The sequence below is a fragment of the Cicer arietinum genome, chromosome 4 (assembly GCF_000331145.2).
Source record: "Cicer arietinum cultivar CDC Frontier isolate Library 1 chromosome 4, Cicar.CDCFrontier_v2.0, whole genome shotgun sequence".
NCBI classification, from domain to species: domain Eukaryota; kingdom Viridiplantae; phylum Streptophyta; class Magnoliopsida; order Fabales; family Fabaceae; genus Cicer; species Cicer arietinum.
Window position 1 is genome coordinate 15,132,247 of NC_021163.2, and position 15,504 is coordinate 15,147,750.

At 32.7% G+C, this 15,504-nt stretch overlaps 2 protein-coding genes across 3 annotated transcripts in view; one reads left to right on the plus strand and one right to left on the minus strand.

Moving 5' to 3' along the window:
* The window catches only part of LOC101496313 (uncharacterized), a 3,948-nt gene extending 3,058 nt beyond the window's left edge, over positions 1 to 890 (plus strand). The window contains exons 7-9 of the mRNA XM_004496933.4: positions 1 to 16; positions 106 to 198; positions 313 to 890. Of these exons, the coding sequence (XP_004496990.1) occupies positions 1 to 16; positions 106 to 198; positions 313 to 402 (199 nt within the window). The 3' untranslated portion in view covers positions 403 to 890. The remainder of the gene's footprint in view (positions 17 to 105; positions 199 to 312) is intronic.
* A 614-nt stretch (positions 891 to 1,504) lies between these two features.
* LOC101496642 (sulfhydryl oxidase 2) lies at positions 1,505 to 6,407 on the minus strand. Of its 2 annotated transcripts, none has more exons than XM_004496935.4 (12): positions 5,892 to 6,407; positions 4,931 to 4,955; positions 4,746 to 4,838; positions 4,461 to 4,642; positions 4,117 to 4,186; positions 3,959 to 4,027; positions 3,806 to 3,879; positions 3,566 to 3,710; positions 2,989 to 3,029; positions 2,565 to 2,711; positions 2,042 to 2,479; positions 1,505 to 1,846 (listed from the first exon to the last, which is right to left on the minus strand). In XM_004496935.4, exons 1-12 carry the CDS (start codon positions 6,125 to 6,127, stop codon positions 1,825 to 1,827), a joined length of 1,542 nt encoding a protein of 513 aa, XP_004496992.1. In that variant the 5' UTR covers positions 6,128 to 6,407; the 3' UTR covers positions 1,505 to 1,824. The 2 variants fall into 2 exon arrangements, with proteins under 2 accessions (XP_004496992.1, XP_004496991.1); XM_004496934.4 differs by having other exon boundaries at positions 1,994 to 2,479; positions 5,892 to 6,406.
* Between the last annotated feature and the right edge of the window lie 9,097 nt (positions 6,408 to 15,504).

Below are 15,504 nucleotides of genomic sequence, written 5' to 3' on the forward strand. Positions count from 1 at the left end.
TTTCCCGCTTTTCATGGTACGTTTTGCATAACATATAATTTCAGTGAGTGCTTCGATCATTCCCTTACTTACCATGGTTTTTTCAATTTAATGGAGTTTTGATAGGTATTATTATTTCGGAGTGCTGGAATCGTCGTACCTATATACTTCATGGTTAGAGCAGTGGCACTAATCCAGCGACATCGGAGACAACATCGAGTGAGTTTCTATCACATGTTCGACCTTTTGTCTCTTTCCAATGTTTCACATGAATCAGCAAATTGCTCACAGTACATTCTCTTGTGTTTTTCTTTGGTCATTCGTAACTATCAGGAGCATCCTAGTGTCTTAGTCAGTTCATCTGATGATGAAATCGAGCAAGCAGCTTTGCCGCCTCAGCCACATATCATACATTTACTGTAAAAATTATGTAGCTACTTTAAGTAAATGATGTATGAAAAGCTCCAATTCAAGCTGCTGTGCTGCAATTTGTCTTCTGATATTTATGATGGAAATTGGTGGAGACAATTCATGGAGAACCTTGATTTTGCTGAGTGAGGAAAAAACTGGTCACGAGATACTGAAATTCTTCTTATGTGCAACTGGTGTCATTGCTCATAGAGGGATTGCAGGGTACTTATATTTCTAAGTTCCTGAAATAGTTACTCCTCGGTGGACGGCAAGTCTTGGCAGCAGCTAGTTATTTTGTATTATTGTTTCGGCTAATGGGTTGAAATTCTTCAGATTCAAAACAATATCTTCAATGTATAGATAGAAAATTATACAGGGTTTTTCTGATGTATGCAACCTTATATACGATAAAGATCATTATACACGGGTAGATATCAAAGATGGATGAACGAATTTATTTGATGTTGCAATGAAAAAGTTTCGTGTTATCATTTCTTTTAGTACTATTTGTATGACCAACCTATTGATTGATTAATGAAAGAGACATAGAAAATTAGAAAATAACATTGTCTGCAGTAACTCTCATGGCATCCTACATCACATCTGTGACTGCCTCGGTCCTTCTCAACTCTTGATCAGCTCTCTTGTTGGGAATGACTAGGTAAAAAAATTCTATAAATTAGAATCGAAATCAGTATCACGAGGTTTACAGACACTATGCACCAACCAATTATAGTAGATTCTTTTAGGCAATATTTAGGTAGGTATTAGATTATGTATGTTTACATCCATTCTTATAGACGATTTACATCAGATAATCCTCTTTCATATTTAGTTTTGAAATCAAAGAATGTTTTAAATCCAACTCTGTTATTCATTGATTGTGTAAATATGTGAATACTTGATAACAGATAATCTAAATTCCCTTGTATACACAATATCTTACTTGAGCCTATATGGACTAAGCACTCATCATTCTTAATTTCCTTTCATTCTCAATGTGTTAATTGACTTATATGATTATTACATCATACATTATTTTCCATCAAGCTATAATGTACTACAGGCCATGTGATTTAATTCAAATGTTGAATAAAAAATGAACCAGACAAAATCATGTAAATCATCTTTATAGCTTATAAGTAACTTTGATAAAAAAACAAAACCCAAAATTACAAGCAAAAATGTTACATGTTATGTACTCCTTTCCCTCAAATTCATTGACGAGAGAAGTCCACCAAAAAGAAAAGTGAAAGAGAGTAGCACAAATGAGTAATGATCTCCAAGAACAATAATTGTACTTTGTACATTCAAAAACAGATAATAATTCATAAAGGAACTTAACAAAGGCTCTATGGAGCAGAGACAATAAATTCAAATTGGGTCTCTACAAAAGCTTCTATGCATATTCTTCTGTGTATGTGTCTGCTATTCCTAATTCCACGTTCTCCTTGGCCTGAACAAGCATTATGCAAAACAAAATTAAAATTTATAATTAAAAAATAAATAAAATTTTGAACTAATCCCCCTCCCTCTCCTTACACCCCCTTTAAATTCTGCATGACCTTATAATTATTAATTAATTTTTGAAAGAGTTCATTACCCTCCTAATAATCATATGTTCTTTAAAGAGTGTAGGTGATGGAAATACTTCCGGCTCTTTTGCTGCGAACGCCAGTAGCAAGCAAGTGCTCCAAAGGCGCAACTAGCCACAGCAATTGCCAAAGCAGCTCCAACAGGCACCACAACTGCATTTGTCGCAACTATTAAATCTTCAAGTGCCGCTCCTTCAGTTCCGTCATTTCCAGCATTACCCCTTTCCTTGGACAGAGAAGCAAGCGTTTTCCCGTAATAATTTGTTAGAGTCTTGTAGACCTCATCTTGGTTCCATTCAATTTTGTTGCTCCTCTGGTCATGGCCAAGGTAACAGGAAGAGCAAAGCTGCTTTGGAGGCCATATCGTCTTAGGGAATTTGGGATCACCGGTACCTAGAGATGCTTCTTCTTTCATCAGCCTTTCATTTACCTTGTTGTGGGAATTCCACAACCAGAGAGCATAATCGCGGGCTTTGTTGAAAGGACTCGAAACACTGAAAATTGCACGAATTCAACATTGGAAGGGAGAAAAAAAGGGAGCTTGAACAATATGGACATTAGCAGTTGTCAATTCTTTACCTTTGACACATCTTGTAAAAATGTTGTCTGCACTCCTCGCAGACGAAGAAGTTGTGAACAAAATCACATGTTGCATTGAATGTAAACTGACTCTCTCCATCCTCAATCCTCACAGACAGTGAATGTAGAAGAACCCATAAGCCACAGCTGAAAAAGTGCAGAGCAAAGTCAGGGTATACTTTAGGATGTTATATAGATGGTTTGCAATCAATGCAGTCTCTAAGGTCACTTAGATGTTATATTTCTTTGCACGCATAAAAACAGTCGCTGGTCGAAAATTCGGAATGTTCGTGGGTGCAGAAGTGAAACTACTGAATGAGATACCAACATATATTTGAAATAATCAAGGACAGTTGTGGATAATGGAAGTTGAATATATTGATTAGCTATGGAACTAGAAAAATACTTTTGAGGGGAAGATTACCTAAAGCCTCTGGTTTCATTCTTGCTGCCACGGCAGAACATCTGCAAAAGATTTGTACAACATACTATTAGGAACTTCTTCAGAATAATAAAATTCAAAATTCCATGTAAGAAGACAAAAATATGAATCATAAAATATAAAAATACCGAACGAAACTCAATGCAAAAAGTTATAATTGCTGATTAAGAAATAGGTACGGCAATGAACTATTTGTTTGACTAAATCATTTTACATCACCCCAAACTCACATATGGCGGGTCGGCAATGGCAGTCAAGGGGTCAAACTCTATCTCAAAAATACAAGGTCTGCTCAGAAATACTTAATGATAAGAGATCCTACCCGATGTAACAATTCAACCATGATTAACATAGTATGGGAGCTTTCTAAAAGAATAGTGGTCTATTTATAAAATATGGTTACTGAGAATAGATCTTTCAAGGGTGCATAAAAAATGGGTATAAAGTTTTGTCCACATTATAGACAAGATAAATAGTCAAATACTTCATACAAAAGGCAGGCATAACTTGTGCACTACATAAATGTTTAAAAGGTTTAACACAGCTATTGAGCCCGTACCCAGTATCCACGAGGCGCCTCCTTTCCGCAAATCTGAAAGTTCCTAACTGAACTCTTGTCATTTTCTTGCTTAGGTGATGACCAAAAATCTGTTGGATACAGGTCATCAAAGCTCACGAGTAATTCTCCAGCGCCCTTCCGGCATCTGAAAAAAAATGATCGAGAAACACAAAAACAATTATGATGAGCAGCCAAAAGCTGAAGAAACTTTATAAGAGATCAACAAAAGGTTCAACTTACCTCCGAGAAGGATGATGAGCTGTCAAAAGCTGAAGAAACTTTATAAGCGAAGCACGAGTTTCTGGTTTTATCATCTGCCAAACAGAAGTTATTTGTTCTATCATCGAAAAGAATGAGGACAAAACAAAGGCCGATCAGAGAAAATAGATGTACCTTGTGCTCTAAGATGATGTCAAAAGCTATGGAAGTTGCCTCTTCAACATCATAGATAGCTCTTGCAATCTTTCCAAATTGTGCATATCATAAAAGTCAATATTTTAAAAAAATAAAACAAAAGTAAATCAAATATGTTGGCAGGTGAAGAAAAGGACCTGTCCAGGGTCTGATACATTAGATGAAAGATGGTCATTTTGAAACTTCTGATCATCCAGACTAAATGAACTGTGACATTACAAACATTATAAGCTACATTTGCATCAGATTTAAGAAAAATATATTACATATATTATGACAATTTTTATGTTCCACCAGATGCAGCTGGAATGGTTCCTCATAATTCTAGACACTTGCATATTCTGATTATTTTGTACTTGTAGTGCATTGTGAGTTAATAATATTGATTTACTGAATTCAAATACATCATCCTGCTTAAAAATAAAAAGTTCACCTACAGTATCATAACCACGTTAATAGTGAATGTATGTATACCTCATACCTGGACATTTGCTTGTTAATCCAATTAAGCAACAGCTCAGCTGTGCGTGGATTATCAATCACATTTATATCACTTTTCTCTTGTTTTGGTTCCCAACTACCACCTACAAATTTAGGAGGAGGGCCCCAAAAAAGCATAGGATAATGACCAACCGAAAACTTATCACAGAGCTTAGTGTTTATCTGTGCTGCCAACAAAATGAACAGAAAGATGCCAATCACCAAGGCGTGTTTTATATAAACTGTAAACCTTGTCTTATGAACAACATAAATAAGATGTGTATACCTTTAATGCACAATCAACTCTTGTCAATAATATCATTCCAGGATGCACTGCATCGGGTCCATTAAATAACCTTGCAACCTTTTCATAGTGAGGCTGCATTATAAGTTCAGTGAGATAACGGTGGTGAGTTAAAATGTTTACTGAAAAAGCCCCAAAAGATAACTGTACTTTTTAGCATATAATACCTTATAATTCCTGCAAGCAGGGCACCTGACAAAGAAGCAAGGAAAAAAGGAAAATGTGAATTTCTTATACTAATATTTCATTCTTTATAAATTTACCAATATGCTAAGGGAAATTATGAACTACTTATTATCAACGATTGCACAATTTGATTTCAGTTAGATGGTTAAAAAAATATTTGTCATTAGGAATTTTGAATTCAAAAGTTTGAAACACATTCTTAAAATAATTTAAGTAACTAACCATGAGAAGTGGTATTTAAATTATAAAGACATAAATTATAATAATGAAATATAACAACGACTTCTTCATAAACATATCATGTATATGTATTTCAAAGTCACCTCAGAAATAATGAAAGAATAAAAAGCAGTTAGCAAAAAGAAGTATAAAATACATCCGATCAGGCAACAATGAGGAACAAAAATCTAATACAGGTTTTGGACTGTCATTTTTTATCACAAGCATGACTTGGAAACTGTTTCATCTTAACCGGAAGCAGTAATATAAAAAGACAATTTTCATGTGAACTCTTGATATACAACACTATTCTGTCCCCTTCTTATTGAACCCTTTACTGCTCAATAGCAACAACTGCATTAAAAAAAACATTAACAGGCCTGAATATTTGTCTACAGCTCCAACTACCTTCAACTGAAATAGTGATAATTGGCAACAATAAAAAAACAACAACTCATTGTAAAAAGCAAACCCAACAAACCAATCAACCAAAATGTCCAAAAGCCTTGTATTGATTTATATTATGAATTCATTTCTCCTCATTGTTATCACTACAGATCTAGTTTACTGATTAAAAGGGTATGTATTTCAACTTCCATCAAATTACCCTAAATACATAAAATTCCTACCATAAAAAAAAATAAAAAAAAAATGAACTTTTTCAGTACCCAAAAGAGAATTCAACAAATGAATACAAAATTAATCGAAATCAATAAGACTAACCAATGTGCAAAGAATTCAACAACAGCAAAAGTAGCAGGAGTATCCTTCAAAACATCATCAAAATTGGTTGCATTAAGGTCAACAGCATAATCATGATCCGCTCCACTTTCATCATTGTCGTGAACCTCTCTCAGGATCGAACGACGTGACACATGAAAAGACGAAGAAGAAGAAGTAGCAGAACAACATACAAAAAGCGTGCACAGAAGAAAAAGACACAAATATAAATTCATCATGGGAATTAGGGTTTTGTGGGTTAGTTGAGAAAAATAGATGAAAGGTGATATTTTAGAAGGTGAAATGGATCTAACACTGTTTGTATTATTTTAATTTTGGTCTCTATTTGATATGATAGATTTTTTGGTGTAAATATAGTTGATTTAATGTGATGGGTTTTTTATTTTGAGATTGGAAAGTTGAAAGCAGGGAAGAAGGAAAAGGGTGAGAAAAGTTGCATTGGAGTAGGCTTTGCTCCTTCCTTATACTTTTGTTTTTTTCTCATCAAATCAAATGTATAACTCAAAGTAAGCTATAGAAGAGGAATGTAACCTCCAAAGCATTCATTGTTTCTATGTCTTTTTGGAAAATATTGTAATCTTCTATTTTTACATTTTTTTTGTACAAGGTCTTCTATTTTTACATTGATATTGTGTTTTTTTATTGTAAAAGAAATATATATTGTATTCATATTTCTTTTTTTAAAAAAAGATACTGCCCTTTTTGGTCAATATTTTTTATAAACTTCTTCCTGATCAATATATTTTTTTGAATTAATTAATATATATATTTTGTCAAAGTAAATATTTTATATATTATCAATAAATTACGTAAAAAAATATATTATTAATAAATTATTATTACTTTTAAAATCAAATATATCATTGACCGACTGTTTTGAAAGTGCAAAGCCTTTTATAACTTTGTATTAAAATTGAACTTTTTTTTTTTTACTAGTTTCACTCTTTATTTTAAAAAATAGTAGCAAGTGACTTCCGGCTTGTACTAGAGTTATACTTTATTTTGCTAATAACATTAGAGCTCTCTATGGTGACACACTTGGTCTAATAAATTTTTTCTCTAACAAATCTTCAATTTGGCCCTTTAGTTGATTCGATTCCAATGGTACATCCAATACGGCACAGTCAGGATAGGTATGATTCCTGGGTGTAGATCAATGAAGAACTCCACCTCTCTTACTGATGGTAATCTTGGAATTTATGTTGGAAATACGTTTGGGTACTTATTGACAAGCACCATGTTTTCTATGCTCACATTTATCTTTGCCTCCACGTTAGTCAATGACCCAAAGCTCTCGAGTTCATTCTCTCAACAATACTCCAAGTTTGTTATCACCTAGATATCGAACGACTTCTGGCTCGGGAAAAAAATCAATTTGCAAGCACAATCCAAGATTACATAATGATACAACATCCAATCCATACCGAGAATGATATCGAGTTATCGTAGGGGTAAACAAATCAAATTAATCAAGAAATCTCTATTTTGAATAGTTACTTGACAGTGTAAACATGCAATATTTATGGTCAAAGTCTTAGCAGGTGTAGAAGCAATCAAATCAAAAAGGTAAAGAAGACATAGATAGCTTCAAACGACTCACACACTCCATAACAATGAAGGAATGGATTGCCCCCGAATCAAAAAGTTCAGTTATAATGATACCTACAATCTCGCAATCTCGTTGGATCAAATTGCTAGATTGATTTATAGCTTCAGCACCCATGCAATAAACGCGTCCCTTAGCAGTAGGATGATCAACTGTAGTTGCATTCACTGTTGGTTCCACCTTTAGAGTCTTGCAATTCATTATAAAGTACCCTGACTTCTAGCAGTTGTAGCAATGAAGACTCTTTTAGGTACAAACATTAGCGTAATGTCCATCTTTCCCACATCGAAAACATTGAGTTAATTGTCACAATTGTCTTCCAAAGTTCTAGTTCCCTGGGTGATTATGACCCATATTGTTGTTTTGTGGTCGGTTATAGGGCTTAACAACTTGCTTTCCTTTGTTGTTGTAAGTACTCACCCGAATAGGCCCCCTTGAACTAAAGTTCCTTTATCGGTTGACCCTCTTTTTCTTCATGTCCTCAACTTCCATTAAGACTTGGAAACGATGAACTCCCAATGGCAGGACAAAATCTTAAACTCATACTTTAATTCATTTTGGAAACGATGACACGTAAATTGTTCTTCAACCTCTTCACGGTTTGACCTAAAATTCCTTGACAATGACTCAAACTTAGCAGCATACTGACCCACTGTCATATTTCCCTGATACAATTTAAGAAAATCATCACCTAACTTAGTCTTGGTACTCATCAGGAAGTATTTGTATGAAAACTTTCTGTGAAACGACTCCCAGTTCACCTCTTTATGAGTTGATCCCATTAGAAGTTTTGTACTTTTCCACCAATATCCAACATCTCCTAATAGCAAATACGTAGCATAGTTGACCTTCACCCCTGTTTGACAATTAATCATTCCGAAGATCTTTTCCACTTCCTGAATCCATTGGACGACTTTTTTTAGAACTTTGGAAATCTTCCAATCCCATTGTCTCAGCAACACATCAATTAAACATATAAAGTCTCTATGTGCAAACTAAAAATTTGAAAGGAGTCATTACCTCAACTATAGTCTTTTCAACAATTATTGTACCACAATCAAACACAACGAAACTTCTGCTCGTGCCAACACCTTTAATCAAATAGTGATTGACTTAGTCAATTTAGTCATTGAGACTTTCACTATCTTACAAACCATTTCTCACTCATAATCCCTTCAGAGTTATTTTTCTAAAATATTTTGAAATAAGTAAGGACTAATATTGTTATTATTCACAATACACACTTTCATCCTATAAAAATATATTTTTAGAAATCAACATTCCTCGAACTTTTCAAAAAATTCACTAACAATCATTTTGACACGTCTTAAATTATTTTTCTCAAAAAAATTCACATAACCACATATTTTCTCAAATTTACCATAATTCATTAGATATATATGTATATATATATACACACACATATACGTTGATATATTTTATCAACAAAGCTTGTATTTTTAATTTATGGAACTTTTGATCTTTTTAAGAAAAAAATTGAAACTCTAACTCAAGACTTGAACTTTTACTTAATAAACTTGAAACTTAAATTAAAATCTCAAAAACCTTTATATAGATTAAAAGTATACATATAAAGTTTGAATCCACAATTCACTAATTTCTTTTAAACACAAGTTCAAAGATTTGCTAACAACATGTATACATTCTTGACCATCACCCATAACAACTACCTTCAGAAAGTTTAACTAAGAAAATTATTTTTTCATTTATTCACCACAATAACATTAATATTTCAGAGTCCTCCACACCACTAACTCGATGTCAACGATCTCGATTCCTTTTTAGAGACTCAAGTAGCTAACTACATAAATATAAAGATTTGTAAAAATTTGTTCACCACCAAAATTTATCCAACCACATCATAACCCCAAAATTAAATATTTTTCACACATAAAACTTTTAAAAACAAATGATCAACATTATTTATTTAAAACTAAATAAACATGAATATTTTACAATCCACACATCCACAAACTCGACAATTGAAATATTTATGGAATTGGAATCTCTAAACTTCTTCTTTAAGTTTAGTCTAAGAGTAATTAAAAAAATTAATATTTTTAACTCCAAACGTATTAATTTTACAATTTAACTAATTGCACAAACTCATTAACTTAGTTAAAATTTGAACATTTTCACCACTTTAACAACTCTAAGTTTTCTTGTAAAGTTTCAGTTTCAATTCAAATTCAATTATTTGAAAACAACTCATTACATAACTCAAATATATTAAAAATAATAAGAGTTCAGCCAACTCCAACTAAATTTGGAGGTTTCTTTTTTATTTTATTTTTTATTTTTACAAAAATGCACATAAGTAATTTCACATTTACACCCAAACAACACACAAAATTTCAACAATCATAACCATAAGAACAATCGATATAGACCTTTAAAAAAGATAGAAAAGTAACTCTTCTCCCACACATATAAAAGTTTACAAATTTAGGAGGAAAAAAAAAAGGATATAAGTAAGTGGTTGGCTTCTTATTTTTCTTCTTAACTTACCAAAAAAAATTATCAAAATATTTAGGTATTTTACTAAAATAATCATTACATAATCTTATTACTCTCACACACATCACATCACTCACTTTTCAAACTACTTTAGTAAAAATATTTATTCTCGTCACAACTTAATTGACATATGAATTTATCAGTAGCATGTGTCATCTTAAAAATTTTGTCGATAATAAATTCTTCGTAACTTAATTAAATTATTATTCGATAAATAATTTTAATCGGGACTACATAAATATATATCTCCAAATCCCTCATATTTTCTATGTTTCTCAAAGACATAGACTCGACCACTTGGAGTCGTGCCACCAATTCCAGAGATATTAGAGGCATTTGTTTCTTTGGGCCTTGACTTGTTTTCTTCATGAGTGCATATGTGAACTATGACATCATAATTCCATGATACTGCATTTTTGCTTTTGTAAGGAAAAGGAGTTCACACTTGAATAGTAAAGAGTTTTAGCCCATGTGGAATTGGCTTGCGATCCTTTTTGGTATAACAAATATCGAAAAGTCTTGAGAAAGTTATTTTACTCTCGATGTGAGACTCAAGGGTCAATACATGATTAACATCATTTGTACAACTTATCTCTATTATGTGATTGTCCATCAATTCTTGATGAAACATCTTGAAATCTTCACAATTTTTGGAGTGCTCTCCATTTGAGTGATAATTACATATGTCACTCTCATTGCAACCCACATCAACCAAGTTTAACTTTCACATTTAAGAAAAAATTACTCACATTTGAACAAGACATCGATCTTCATTTTCCTCAACAACATTGCAAACGAATTTGCATGGCATGGTAATTGGTTATTCGCCACGTTGGACTTGTCTTATTTGGATGTCAACCATTTGGCATTGATTAATTCTTGCACTTTTGCTTTTAAGGTTTGACAATCTTCAATCGAAAGTCATATAGCTCATGCATGGTACTCACATTTAACATTTGAGTTGTACCATTTTGGGAATGGTGGCTCCAAGGGTTTCATTGGTCTTAGGACCACTATTGAATTTTGGAGTATGTGGGGCAACAATTGACTATAGGTTATAGGAATTGGGTCAAAAAGGGTTTCTTTTTTCTCGATTGGTTGGTGGTTTGTTTGGATTTTGATTCCAATGGTTTGGCTGGGGAAACATGATAAGTAGTGTTTGGATAATAGGTGGTTGATAATAAGGTGGCCTTAGAGGGTTGGATTGAAGGTATGGAACTTGTGAGGTTGCAACAACATATTGGTAGGACATATAGGGCATTTGGGGTAACAGATGTTGAAAATTTGTAGGTCGGGTAGAATTTATTTGTGGAAGATATGATGCCATTGGATTTACCATAACAACATTAACATCTCATTCCTTCTATTTTGCAAATTCGCTAGAGGTTTCATTAAGTTGTTCATTAAATAAACAATTTTTCCATTTCCTCATCTCATTTTCTACTATTTCACCTACAATGACCATGTTAGAAAAATTCGATGATGTATTTCCAATTATTATATCATAAAAAGACGACTTAAGTGTATCCATGAAGATAGCTACCATTTATTTTCCTAATAGAGGCGGTTCTTCTTGAGCAGTCAATCCCTTCCATCATTGGATATATTCTTTAAATGTTTCATTGTCTCTCTTCACCTTGTTATATAATTGTATTATGTCAAGAGCTATATAAATGTTATACTTTTATTGTTTCATGAAAGAATTCGCCAAATCCTTCCAAGAATTAATGTCAGACCTTTCTAGATATGTATACCAATTTGAGGTTGCCCTAGTTAAACTACCTTGGAAAAAGTGAATCATGAGTTTATCGTCATATGCATGAAAGGTCATTTTCTCAAAGTACATGGTTAAATAGTTTCTCGTGCAAGTCATACTTTTATATTTCTCAAAATTTGACAATTTGAATTTTGGCGTACGACCACGTCGGGAATGAGGAAAAGTTCAAAGGCATTACTTGAACCTAGATAACTCCCTCGTTTTACAGCTCTCAATCTATCTTCAATGACTTGTATCTTAGCATCAGGTGGTTGACTTTCAATTGGAATGTTCATTCAAGACTTACCAACCATTGGAAACAGGGAAATGTGGGTGGTATGGGGATTCGAGGAGTTCCACTAGCCAAAGTGCAAGTGAACTTGTGATTGAGTGTTCGTTGTAGGTGCGGTAAGTGGCGTACCGATACCGTGGGAATAACTAAGAGGGAATCTATATGGTCTAAAAGTAGGAGTCGAGTTATTGACCGACAATGCTTCAATACTTAGACTGGATCCTTGTGGCATTGATACATTATGTGTGGTAAGCATTTGGTAATCAATTGTTGTCGAATTGTCATTAATCAATGGATGAGTATAACCTTGTGGAATACCGAATAATAGAAATTGCTGCAATTGGGGGGTCTTGAGGATTATTAGTTGTTGGTTGTGCGAGACCATGAGGATACATTGAAAGTGTTACCATAAATCCTTGAGCAATTAAACCTTGTGCTATCTACATTGGCCCAAAACCAAGTGGATGAGTAGGCGTTGCTTGATTTTCTTGGTTCACAGCTGACAGCCCCTCTTTTGTGTTATTTTTCCTTAAAGTTTGTATCGACTTCATAATCTTAGTCATTTGATCATTCAATTGGTTGATGTCATTTCTCATTTGTTTGTTATCTATGTATTCCTCCACGATTCTTGCTTGGAAGCTAGTTCAAGAACGAAGTTGAGGAATCAACTTGTTCAATTATTTTTCTGTTCTTTATATAAAAAAGTTTATATAAGTATGTACTAAACATTAATGAAATGAAGATGGAATCATTTAATTAATTATCTCTTTTTTTACATGATAGTTGGATGTAAGGGAATCATAAGCCTTATGTGAATATTCTAAAGAAAAATGAATTATTAGTGAAGAAAAATAGGGATCGATAAATAAAACAACAAATTCTTCATTGATTGGAAAAAAAAGGAAACCATATTTAAATTAAAAACTAAATTTCTCTTATAATGGGACAACCAATCTTTTCCTCCAATTCTTCTACCAAATTTTGCAACATTTAACGAACTTGTAGACTTTGACCGAAGTGTTGAGTAGATGCATTACTACAACAATCTCTCTTATGATTGTCCGATTAGCCAACATTGCTAACTTTGAAAAGCAGGATTTCCAATGTTTGCCTTCATCTTCCAGCTCTAAATAGATCTCTTGATTCTTCAAATGACTAAGCAACATCTTAAAACAATCGTCCCAGTATATGGTTTCATCATTTAAGTCATTATAAATCTTTTCTTGATATTCAATATAATTCTTCAACTCACTTGAAGTCTCTATCTCTGTTATTAGTGCATCTTGATGTTTATAGAGTAGTTCTTCAATTTCTTCCTTGTGTTTCCTCTCACTTTTTACTTCATTTTCGTACATAGCTATGATCTTATTATGTTGTTTCTTTAAATCTTCAAACTCCTTTTTTTCACATTCCTCTCAGAGCATGTTGATCTTGTTTATAATTGTTTCCACATATAGGCATCTTCAATAGCCTCATTCCTTTTCTTCCTTTCGCACATCTAATTCCTCATTTGCACATCTCAAACAATCTTATATGTCAGGTTTATTCTCCTCTTCAATTTTCAACATCTTGTTACTTATCTCAATAAATTTAGCCTTACAAATGTTTTATAACAATAAGTTATTGTTCTCGTGGGAGATTTTTTCTAATTTTGCTTGCATTTCTTTTTTCTATGCTTTAGATTTCAACCATGATGCTTTAAGTTCTTCTATTTCCTCGTTTGTAAAAGGGGTAGCTTCAGGTATTTCTTGATCACTTGAGGGTGTATTATAGAAAGACAGCTTGATTTTTTGAACTCTTTTGTTTACAAATTGTTGATAAGGTTTTTTTGTGATACAACTTCTACATCCGAGTATTTTCCCTTCTCTAATTATCATTTCCCAAGCTCGACTTATCCTTCACAACATTGGTGGTTCTACTATACACGTATTGAGCAAAACAAAAGCTTCCAATGAGTCATCATCTGGTTTCTCTAACATAGGGTAGCCAAGTTGCCTTAGATCTACAATCGATTGTAATTAATGCATCCTTTGGTTCCGCTGAGAGTTATATTGAAGTAAAAACCTTATGAATAAATGTTAAGTTTTCTAAATGGTGATCTATTGATCTTTGTATTTGAGTTTTTTGTAGAAAGAACATAAGCGGTCAAGCTTGAAGTCACTAACATAAACAAGTGTATCGTATCAACTCAATAATGAAAGAAACATAGTACCATCAAAAGATTACACTACTAGCATCATAAGCTTCATGAAGATATTCAATTTTGACTATTATTTGAATCATAAGAGCTTTAATTGAGAGGATGAGAAAATCAACACAACTTTCAAGATAATGCCACGTTGATGGGTCATCAACAAGATAAATAGTATAGTTGCACTTGTAGAATTAAACATATGTGAAACGTACAACAAATGATGTACTTTGTTACCACACCATTTCAAGTAATCTACTTAACAATAATAAATAATTGAATAGCTTAATTCATAAATATAAATATGATTATCCTCAAGTCGAGGATGATCATCGTGATATGTTGCATCTCAATCACACATAAAATCTCTTGGAAGAAGTCAAGAAGAATTATGAGTCAATATGTGTCTATATGAAAATTAAAGGATAAAGTATCCAAATTTGAGGATGAATATTTTTCACAATCTCATATCTGAGGAGAAACCCGAAAATGGACATTCATGACAATCTCATATTCGAGAATAGATTTGAGGATGAATATTTATCAAAGTTTTCATCTCACAACTATTGAAAAAGTAATTGCCATAAAAGTACATGAGAACAAAAGTTGACAACCAGTTCACGCTATTCAAGGTTTATCAAAAGTAAACATATAAGTGACATCACATCAATCATATACTTTTTTGTGGGAGATAAGAAATTTCATCCTCGCACTTAATATAACATGAGGATGTACTCTCGAAAAATATGTATTCAAAATTGAGTCAGATTTATAAAATTGTGATTTTTTAGATTTAATAATAATAATTGCAAAATATTTACTAAACACATTTTTACTTAACTTTTGGAATTACTTTTAATTGGTCAAATAAAATTGAGGTACTACGATAGTCACTTTTTAATTTCTTAAATATGTGAAATAAGAATAAGTGACACTATTTACAAAACAGTGGAAGTAATTTTTTTTTTTTTAAGTTGAAGTATTTCTTTATTTATCATTGGTACAACACTAATTTGGTTGTTGTTTTTTGTAAAAACGTAAAAATATTAGACTTTATCATTATATATTATGGAACGAGCGAGAACGAGGTTTAAAAGAGAAGCTCCTCCTTCTCTTTGAGTTTGTCTTACCTTTTAATATGGTTTTTTCTTAGTGGTGTCATCTTGTTATGTCTTCTTCTTTCTTGAGGTTTTTGTCCTCTCAATTTTTTGG

Coding starts and splice junctions, on each gene's coding strand:
- LOC101496642 (XM_004496934.4), bottom strand. CDS start 6,127: ATGATGAATTTATATTTGTGTCTTTTTCTTCTGTGCACGCTTTTTGTA. Junction 4,643..4,745: donor GAGTTGATTGTGCATTAAAG/GTATACACATCT, acceptor TTGGCAGCACAG/ATAAACACTAAGCTCTGTGA. Junction 3,030..3,565: donor AGGCGCCTCGTGGATACTGG/GTACGGGCTCAA, acceptor AATCTTTTGCAG/ATGTTCTGCCGTGGCAGCAA.